General features: G+C 33.1%; 1 protein-coding gene across 16 annotated transcripts in view; it reads left to right on the forward strand.

Annotated features, from left to right (window-relative positions):
• The window catches only part of Tia1 (TIA1 cytotoxic granule associated RNA binding protein), a 30,802-nt gene that overhangs the window by 16,097 nt on the left and 3,798 nt on the right, over positions 1-10,907 (forward strand). For 6 of the 16 annotated variants that reach the window (XM_021724332.3, XM_021724335.3, XM_005322118.5 and 3 more), the window contains 7 exons: positions 498-585; positions 3,643-3,718; positions 7,743-7,851; positions 8,243-8,338; positions 8,459-8,543; positions 8,917-9,040; positions 10,217-10,362. In XM_021724332.3, coding sequence (XP_021580007.1) covers positions 498-585; positions 3,643-3,718; positions 7,743-7,851; positions 8,243-8,338; positions 8,459-8,543; positions 8,917-9,040; positions 10,217-10,362 — 724 coding nt within the window. Of the gene's footprint in view, positions 1-11; positions 586-2,714; positions 2,952-3,642; positions 3,719-7,742; positions 7,899-8,242; positions 8,339-8,458; positions 8,544-8,916; positions 9,041-10,216; positions 10,363-10,907 lie in introns of those variants that run through there. The other 10 variants (XM_021724333.3, XM_021724334.3, XM_021724336.3 and 7 more) reach the window with 8 other exon arrangements.

The following is a 10,907-nucleotide window of genomic DNA, read 5'->3' on the forward strand; positions in this document are numbered from 1 at the left end:
GTTCTTCACAAAATATGGTTAAACCAAGTATATGATGTAGCTAGCTTCAGTAAATTGTCTTAACTGAGGCCAATCTAGTCTATATAAATTAATACCACTGTTTTAATTTGTAAAGCCTTCATATAGTGGTAAAATGAATAAAAGTAAATAATTCCTTTCAGAATGTTAACTAAGTCTTTAAATTTTTACAGTTCTGAAGCTTGTTATATATTATTAGTTTATTCTCTTAGACCAGTATAATTGACTATAAATAGAAATATAACTGCAGTTTTCAGTTAGCTATATTATAGTCTTTTTAGAAGAATCTTTCCTATATTGTTACCTCAATGTATTATGTTTAAAATTGATAGGCTTTTTATAGAGATAGGATAGTTTTTTAAAATACTTTATTATAATCCATAAATTATATTAAGATTGCTTTATTGTATAAATTTTGGTCTTTTTTAAATTCTAAAGTTCTATTTTTCTTTTCACTTCCCCTTCTATCCCCTTATAAGATCATTTCCATGTCTTTGTTGGTGATCTCAGTCCAGAAATTACAACTGAAGATATAAAAGCAGCTTTTGCACCATTTGGAAGAATATCGTAAGTAGCAGAAGATAAATAAAATGTTTTTAATTAGAAACAATTTAAAAGTAATAAAAATAATTCTATTGTGAATTTGGGACATTAATTTTTAACTCTTGAATTATAGTATATTACATTATTTAGAGACCATTCAAGACTTTAAGAGCAAAAAATTGTTTTTCCATTAATAAATCTTTGATCTCTATCTTAAACTATTTTTTCAAAGATTTTAAGCATTAGTTTTTAAGAGACATTTGCATTGTACATATTATAGATTCTTATATAGATGTCTTGCTGGCTTGATAATAATCTATAGTAACTTAGATTTATGATTAAGGAATTATTTGGGCACTTCTATGATACCATGCATTTTGTGTTAATGTAATTTAACAAAAAGAATTTTTAACAATAGTATCTAAAGGCAGCTATTAAGTTTATCTCCGAAGTATTTACCCTCTTTTTTAACTATTAACAATAATAGTGCCTTTATAGTATTTTATAAGGCACTATCTTGCTTGCATTTAATAATAATTATACATTTTAGGCCCATATATAAATCAGTCGAGGTAGCATTCATCATAGAAGAATTTTAATATTTTAAAAAGCATGCCATATTAGCATAAGAATAGCAAAAATTTTTTATAGTACCTTTTAAGGAGTAATGGTTGAATTTGGAAAGAAATTTTTTTAGGATTTCTAGTGCTTCAGTATTGTTTCAGATAGAAGAATAAGTAAAAGGAAGTTCTCACTTTGGTTTGTATTGAGCAGACCAAGAGAGAAATAAGGAGGTGAGGAGACGGCAAAATAAATGCCAGTAGCATTGCTGATGAATTTGGGGAGTTTTCATTTGAAGAGTTACAGTTCATTAGTATGGCCAGCTTTTTAAGGCAGTCACAGATTAGGGCTTATAAATGGACTCTTGTTAGTGTTGACATTTTTCTTTTATTTCTTAATAGTTCCTCTTAGTCTGTCTAAGGGTTTCAGTAGTGGTTAGCTTGCTTTCAAAAATCTAGACTTGCAGGGCCTTAACCTTTGGCATCTCAAGGACTCTCTAAATTCCTTGCAAAATTGTGTTTGTTTTCATTTTGGTATGGAGAATATAAATGTCATCCTATCCTCAGAGTAGTCACAGGACCATAAAAGGATTAAGAACCTTGGTCTAGGTCTTTGCTACTGCTTTTTCAGGGAAGCCTTTCAGAGAGAAATAAGTAACAATTGAGTATATTTGGAAACTGATGTTTCCTGAAGCTTTAAAGAGAAAAACCTCTATCTAACATTGCAAACAGATTAAGTAGCTGTTTTGTTAAATGCTTTGATTTTGATTGAAGCAGGTTTTCCAAAAATGAGAATTTTAGTTTGGGATTAAATAAAGATTATTTTAAAAATTTTGTGAGTTTAGATTAAATAACCTTTTTTAACAGTTTCTGATTTTTTAAATCATGGATCAGTAATTTCGTTTTGTTAAATATGTTGGTATCATATTTTCAGTCTGTAGATTTTCTTTTGGTCCCACAATTACTGATGTGTACATTAGTTGTTTTCTTGGTAAGGCCTTTCTTTAATGTTATAATTTTATATTGAGGTATTATGCAATGTCTTGAGTTTTAGGCTATATAAGGAGTTAGTTTTCCTAAACTTAAAAGACAACTGACAGCATATTTTCCTGACTTTTCTTTCTTTCTTTAATTTTTGATGGTGGTTGTTGTTAAGAGATAAGTAATAACTATATGTTGAAGGGTTCTCATGATAGGCATTTTTAATAGGGAGCCTTTAACAGTGCTTTATTTTCTAGAAGGTATATAATAAACAGTGGCCTATTAAAAATTTAGTATAAGAAATATAATACTTCCCTAATTTACAGAACTTAAACTCCTCATGTTTCTTGAGTTTAGGGTAATGTAGCATATTTTGGTATAGAAGTGAATCACATACCAAATTAAATGCATGTGTACCATACAGGTAATTTAATAAGTTAATTTTACATTTTGTAAAGTGACTTGCTTTAGTTTTCCCTTTTCACCAGCACTTCTTGTCATTTTGACTACACTTAATAAATCAATTTCTATATTGATCTAAAATATGCTTATGTATACTTTAATATGAAATTACATTGCATGGCTTTCTGACTTGGGTTTTTGTTATAAAAGTGCCTGTTTTGTTCATGTGTCCTGAGAGAGCAAGCATTGTGACATACCTGGCTAAATTAAAAGCAGATTGTGAAGCACATTATGAGTCCAATTTTTTGAGGTATGGAGTTTTAGCTATCATGGCTGGGTTTTTACTCAATCTCAAATAATAGGGCTCTGGTTATTTTGCAGAGTGTCTCTGAAGAATGGACAGAATTGCCCTGGCTAACTACAAGCTACGGTTCACAGTGGATAAATGTTGGCGTGCTTTTTTACTTTCTGACTTTTTAAAAATTTTGCTTTTATATCTTATAGTTTCCAATCAATCTTAATATGAATGCTGTTATAAAATTCAGTATAAAATCTTGTATATTTTAAAACTGAAGTGTATCTAGTATTCTTCTTCAATGATTTAACATTTCTCAAAAAAAAAATTTACCATTCCCAAAAGTGGGGGGTATAAATTGATCCGAGAAAATGAAATAATTTAGTTAGTTTAGGGAATATACAACTTTTTAATTCTTTTATTTCCAGTTCTCTATTTTAATTTTTTATGATTAGGTAGAATATGGTATCAAATAGCAAATTATAAGTTGCATGGTTAAAGAAAGCCAATATTTAATGTGCCTGGAAACTTTATAAGTGGTTAAATAATTCATGTGAATAGCTACTTTTACAATGTCTAATATTTAAAAGTTTAAAAAACATTTTGAAATGGGAGGCAATTTCTGAATAATATATACAAATATTTAAGAAGTTATTGATTTGCATGTTTATAACATAAAGCCTCACTTGTTAATACATGTAAATTTGTAGATTAAAAGGTAAATTTACATTAAAGGTTTACTTTAATGAAGGTGAAACCTGAAAATGAGTTGTATATAAAATTTTCATTTTATATCTAGAAGACAGTTTGCAAACCTAAACTTCTGGTTGTTTCTGTTTTCAGAGATGCCCGAGTGGTAAAAGATATGGCAACAGGAAAGTCTAAGGGATATGGCTTTGTCTCCTTTTTCAACAAATGGGTGAGCTCAATCAGAAGTGCATGTGCAGTGCTTTAAGAGTAAAAGACGTAAAAAGTTTATTTTTCTTACATCTTTTATTTTGCCAATAATTAGCACCCTCACTAGAAGATATCTTCTTTCTCCTTTCTGATTATTTAGTCAACATTTATTTAACATGTGATGCATACAAAGTACTGATACAGTGTTTCAGAATATACATAGTAAAGATATTTAAATTATCAGCCAAAAGTAGATGTTAAAAATCTCTGTTATGGGGACTGGGGACATGGTTGAATAGTAGATCACAGCTTAGCATGCTCCAGACCCTGAGTTCAATCCCCAAGCACCTAAATAGAAGGAAGGAAGGAAGAAAGAAAAATCTTGTTATTCCCCTTTTATATTTCCAGAGTAATTAAAAAGTAAGTAATAAAATTCTCTGATGGTTGAGAACCTCTTTAAAAAAATGATACATTGTATTGAAACTTCTCATATTTTCCTTTCATTCTACAAATAGTTACTGAACCCTAATTTGCATTAATTTGAAATTTCTGATTTTTGTAGAGACAAGGAAGGGTAGCGTACTCGTTGTAGAAAGATTTCTATAGGTATTATTAGCTGGAAAGCTAATTTTCATTAAAAGGAAAGGGACTTGTATTAAAGTGTGTTTGGGTTTTTTTTTTTTTCCCTTGTGGCGATAAAAAAGTCTCTTAGCAGGGTTTTGGGTCTGGGGGTAGTTGTTGAGAAACAAGCAGATGAAGTAATACACTGTACATTGTGTTGTAGTTGATAATGTAAGTATATTATCAATTCAAATAATTAAGTGCTTAAAACTTTTTAATATAACTAAAGGTCAGAGCAGTTAAATGAAGTAGGATCACACTTGCAAAACTACAGGGATACATGTGGGAGATTTATTTTATTTTTAATTTTATTTATTTATATTTATTTTAGTTGTTGAGGCACCTTTATTTTTTATTTATATGCAGTGCTGAGAATTGAACCCAGTGCCTCACACATTTAAGGCAAGCGCTCTACCACTGAGCCCCAACCCCAGTCCAGGAGAATTTATATGTACAAATCTTTCAGCATATACTACATTTGCATTAAACTTTGAATTTTATTGTTCACCATTATATTAAGACAGGTAGTTGCCTAAGATGAATACAAAGCAATGTATTTTCTGTATTGGAGAACCTTAGAATGAACCATTAAAAGTTAAAAAATAAAAATAAAAAGTTTTTCAAACTTGACATGTTGGTGCACACCTATAATCCCAGGATGATGTCAAGTTCAAGGCCAGCCTGGGCAACTTAGTAAGACCCTGTCTCAAAAAAAATCAGTTTTTTCTAGTTCCTGTGTCTACTTACATTGACCTATGTCTGATTATTCCTATGAACTTTTACCATCTAGATATGTACTATAACTACTTATGATCATTTGCCCCAAATTTACTGTCCAAATTAGAAATTTGCTTTAAAAGCCTAGATATGGCTAGCAGGGCCAAAAAAGAGAATATAAAATGTCCTGCAATTATAATTCAGTCATTTTCAGAACAACTTATGTCTTCTGATCAGATGATCCGGTGGTTGTGTCAATGTATAGTATAGCTATCATCTTTACTATATAAAATATAACTGTCTTCTAAAAAAAGAAAAATCTGTGAAGAAAATAGGTAAGCTTATAGTATTGGAAAGAACCCATATATTAGAAGAAAAGTTAGAAATTGTAAAAGCATCTTGACAAGTGAAAAGAAACAAGATCAGTCATGTATGTGTCCCATCTATCAATTATAAGATATTTTTCCTATAAGGTGAGAAAATAAAAATAATTATGAAGCATAGTTTTACTTTATTGTTAGTCACAGTATAGTATTTTGGAAAGATAAACAATTTATACAATGGATTAATAGCCACAATTAATTTGAGTTCCTTAGGGTATTGAATTCATAGGTTTTGAAGGTGGTTAATACAATGTAGGGAAATGAAGTTGCAGGTTTGGGTGGGCTAGAACTCATTTTTCCCATTTGAGAATATGGAATATAAGTTTCTACTATTTAAAAAAATTACTAGTGAATTCATATTTAGTAAGAACTAAAATCAAATGGTCTTTGTTTAGATGAGTCACAGACATCTTAAACTTATAAGCAGAACTCTTCATTTATCCCTCAAACCTATTCCTCACCTCCTTCCTAGTCTGTTCTCATTTTAGTTAAAGCTGACACTGTCCTTCCAACTTCTGAAGCAGGAACCTAGGAATTATCTTAGATTTGTCCCCTTTTGCTTACTGTGTCCTCCTCAGTACCCCATTTTGTTGGCCTTTCTTTTAGATTATAGCCACAGCTACTGGCCAACATCATTTTAAAAAATCTGCAATGTTGAAGTAGTCTCAAAATGTCCTTTTCCTTTTAATATCCATTCCCCTAAATCATTTTTCTTCTAGCACTAAGAATGCCCTTAAAACATGGATCAAGCTGGTATGGTGACATATGCCTGTAATCGCAATGGCTCAGGAGGCTGAAGCAGGAGGATCTCAAGTTCAAAGCCAGCCTCAGCAACTTAATGAGGCCTTAAGCAATTTAGCAAGACCCTTTCTCAAAATAAAAAATATATTTTATAATAGCCTCAGCCTCTTGGTTCAATCCCTGCTACCAAAGAAAACAGATTAGATCATGATGCACTTTCTTAAAGTTTTTCAGTTCTCTGGCACTCTCCCTTTTTATGCACTAGATTCTGTTGAAACTAATCTTCCACATGTTTTTGTGACACAGACCAAACTCTTTCCTGCCTTAGAACTGGCAGTGCTTTTCCATCTACTGGGGCTTACTTCCCCTTTATTTTGACTTGGCTAGCTTCTGCTCTTCACAGTCTCAGATTATGTCATTTTAAAAAGTACTTTCCTGCCAGGCTTGGTGGCACACACCTATAATCCCAGTGGCTCGGGAGGTTGAGGCAGGAGAATCACGAATTCAAAGCCAGCCTCAGTAAAAAGTGAACACTAAGCAACTCAGTGAGACCTTGTCTCTAAATAAAATACAGAATAGGGCTGGGATGTGGCTCAGTGGTCAAATACTCCTGAGTTCAATCCCAGTACCAAAAAAAAAAAAGCATTTTCCTACACATGCTGTCTAAAATAGATCCCCATGCCCATATTATTTATTTTAGTATTTTGTTCCTGTCATGGTACCTACCACAATTTATAATTGCTTTTTGTCCTCCTACCACAGTGTATTCCCAGCTCTTAACCTAGTACCTAGAACTCCCTATTTACTTTTAGATGAATGAGAAACCCAGTACTATCATAAATAAGTTTGTTGGGATCGTGTAAAATAAAATTTTTATTTATATTAGGTTGAATTTTTGCATAAAGTTGATGATAGCTACCTTATTATTAGGGGATTGGGACTCGGACTTTTTCAGATAATTAATGTTACCAAAGTCTGATATCCAAAAAAGATAATTAAAAGGCACCATTGCTGTGTGTGTGTTTGTGTGTATATGTGTGTGTGTGAGAATGATACCAGAGATTGAACCCAGGGGAGCTAAGCCACTGAACTATATCCCCAGCCCTATTTATTTTTTATTTTGAGGCAGGGTCTCTCTAAGTTGCTGAGGCTGCCCTTGAATGTGGGGGCTTCTCTTGCCCCAGCCTCTGACATTACACGTGTGTGCCACTGTGCCCAGTTTAGCACCATTGCGTTTTTTGGTGGGAGATCAAACTCAGGGGCACTCAACCACTGAGCACATCCCTAGTCTTAATTTTGTTTATTATTTAGAGACAGGGTCTCACTGAGTTGCTTAGTGACTCACCATTGCTAAGACTGGCTTTGAACATGCAGCCTCCCTAGCTGCTGGGATTACCTAGGCATGAGTCATGGTGCCTAGCATCACCATTGCATTTTTAGAAAGCTGTCATAAATTGTATGTTTAATAAAGTACCTTCACTAAAAAAACACTAACAGAAAGCACAAAGTTATGTCTACCGCTAAAAGTTGTTTACCATCTACTAATGGTATATTCTTTGTCATTTCTAATATTGTGCGGAACAGGATGCCGAAAACGCTATTCAACAGATGGGTGGCCAATGGCTTGGTGGACGACAAATCAGAACTAACTGGGCAACCCGAAAGCCTCCAGCTCCAAAGAGTACATATGAGTGTAGGTGTATTGGAGAAGAAAAGGAAATGTGGAATTTTGGAGAAAAATACACTAGATTGTAAATGTTAGAGCTGTTCCCGGAGACTTATTGCAGAAATAGATGAGAAGCAAATCAAGACTACTGTTCAAAAATGTACTTAGTTTTCATTTTTGTAATTTTTAAATAGTAAATGATATTCAATCTCTAATGTCAAGTCTCCTATTACATAGAGAATACTGGGTAATTTTTTAGACATTCTTGGGGGAGGTTTAATCCTAATGTCAAATGTAATGTGTGTTCTCTAAGCATTTTGATCAAATATTGCTATTATAGTAGTGTAGTTAATGCTGCTTTTGTCCTTCTGAACATTTATTTAATGAATTGAAAATGTAAAACTTTTTCCTTCTCCAGCAAACACTAAACAGCTATCATATGATGAGGTTGTAAATCAGTCTAGTCCAAGCAACTGTACTGTTTACTGTGGAGGTGTTACTTCTGGACTAACAGGTATGGGAGCTTTACCTATATGCTATCTGGAAATTAATCTTTAAGCTGAGAAGCTTAATATTTGTAGGATTTTACTATAACTGAGTGTGGTTTCTTTTGTTTTTGTTTTTTGTCTAACAGAACAACTAATGCGTCAGACTTTTTCACCATTTGGGCAAATAATGGAAATTCGAGTCTTTCCAGATAAAGGATATTCATTTGTGAGGTAGGGATGGTTTTTGTGAAAACTTTTCCCCTTCAAATAATTTCTGAACATTTAACAATGGTTTCTTAAGAATTTACCTCATTTATAAAGACATGGAAATTTCTCTAGCATATGGCATTTTTGCTCCTGTATGTTTTATTCTCCCTTCTTCCAACATATCCTCTATTTAGAAAAGTTTCTCCAGAACTAAAAGATCTTTTAAAGAAATGGCAAAGAAAACCAACCAACTGCTTGTTCTACCTTAAGATCATCTTGATCTTTTTTCCCCTGCCAAACGGCTATTGAGTTTATTTGCCTTGATTTTAAAAATAGGTCTTATTCTTAAATTCAATTTAAAAGAATTTTTATTGATTCTTAATATTGTTTTCAATAGGTTTAATTCCCATGAAAGTGCTGCACATGCAATTGTTTCTGTTAATGGTACTACTATTGAAGGTCATGTTGTGAAATGCTATTGGGGCAAAGAAACTCTTGATATGATAAATCCGGTGCAACAGGTAAGAGGGTCCTGAACTTTGGGAAGTAATTGCTAGGTTAATATTAGTAAGGTTATTTTAAAATGAGAATTGTTGATAATCTTTGTTAATAAGTTTCTAGTTCAATTCATAATATATAAGAGCTCTTCCTATATGTATTATAGTTCCAGAGTGGTGTTTTCATGGATTGCAGTGCTGACATGATGAGTGTAACTGCCTCAATTGACTCATGCTCACACAGTGAATTTTAAAATGCTCTGACAAACCTAACAGGGCTTTAAGTCTTTAATACTTGGTAGATTTATTCACATACTATTTGGAGAATTCACAGGTGTGCTTGACTCAACTGATTAAAAAATAAAGCTATAGGGGCTGGGGATGTGGCTCAAGCGGTAGCGCGCTCTCCTGGCATGCGTGCGGCCCGGGTTCGATTCTCAGCACCACATACAAAGATGTTGTGTCTGCCAAAAACTGAAAAATAAATATCAAAAAAATAAAAAAAAATAAAGCTATAAGTATGTTTAGCGCCTTGGAATTTCTTCCAGATTTTGCTGTTTTTTGTTTTTCTAGGCAACTTTAAACTTGATCTCATAAAGATTTTTTTGAGGAAGTTATAAGTGGAGCAGAGAGGTGGGAGTAAGAAAATCCTAAACTATATAGATTTCTTCATTTAAGTAAATAATTTACCAAACACTTAAACATTATATTAAGTTTATTGTTGGGGCAATAAACATTATATTAAGTTTATTGTTGGGCCTTATAGACTATAGAAAATGATGTAGAGTTGCAGCAGGAGAACCTAAGGGTTTTTTTGTTTGTTTGTTACCGGGGATTGAATTCAGGGGCACTTAATCACTGAGCCACATCCCCAGCCCTTTTTTTGTATTTTAGAGACAGGGTGTGGCTGAGTAGCTCCTTGCTAAGTTGCTGAGGCTGGCTTTGAATTCTGGATCCTCCAGCTTTAGTATCCCTGACTGCTGAGATTACAGGCATGGGCCATGCCATTTGGCCCTAAGGGGTTTTTTTGTTGTTGTTTTGTTTTGTTTTAGTAATCTCTAAATTATTGTTTATCCTGTCATTTTAATTATAAAGATGTTTTTTATATGTTTTTTTAAGTATTTGTTGTATATCAAGAACTGCATATATACAAATAATTTTAAATAATACTAAATTATCTCTTATAATTTTACCTAATAGCAGAATCAAATTGGATATCCACAAGCTTATGGCCAGTGGGGCCAGTGGTATGGAAACGCACAACAGATTGGCCAGTATATGCCTAATGGATGGCAAGTACCTGCATATGGAATGTATGGCCAGGCATGGAACCAGCAGGGATTTAAGTAAGCATGTTTGACCTTTTGCTTTATTAACATTCGAAAATGTCCATTTTAAGTAATTAGTAGGCAATGTGGCCCCCTATGCAAAGCACAACTATAACCTTTGAAGGACTTACTGCTAGAATAGTAATTTATGGTTTGGTTTGATACTGGAGATTGAACCCAGGAGCACTTTACCAGTGAGCTACATCCCCAGAACTTTTTATTTTTTGAGACAGGGAGGGTCTCACTAAGTTGCCCAGGCTGTCCTCAAATTTGGAATCCTCCTGCTTCAGCTTCTTGAGTGACTTGACAGTAAACACATGTGCTACTATGCCTGCCTAATTTATAGTTTTAAATAATTATCTTTAAAAATTTGCCTAGCATGTGCAGGCCTTGGGTTCGATCCCCAGTACTGCCTGGGACGGGGGCGGGGGATGTTGTTTTGTTTGTTTGGGTTTTTTTTTCTTCTTGGTGATTTTTCCTAGAAACTTGTTGCCTTCAAGTATAATCAGAGTCATACAAATTCTGGTAATGTTTGGTAAAAAAATCAACTAATTTTTTTAGTG

The sequence above is a fragment of the Ictidomys tridecemlineatus genome, chromosome 12 (assembly GCF_052094955.1).
Source record: "Ictidomys tridecemlineatus isolate mIctTri1 chromosome 12, mIctTri1.hap1, whole genome shotgun sequence".
Lineage (NCBI taxonomy): Eukaryota > Metazoa > Chordata > Mammalia > Rodentia > Sciuridae > Ictidomys > Ictidomys tridecemlineatus.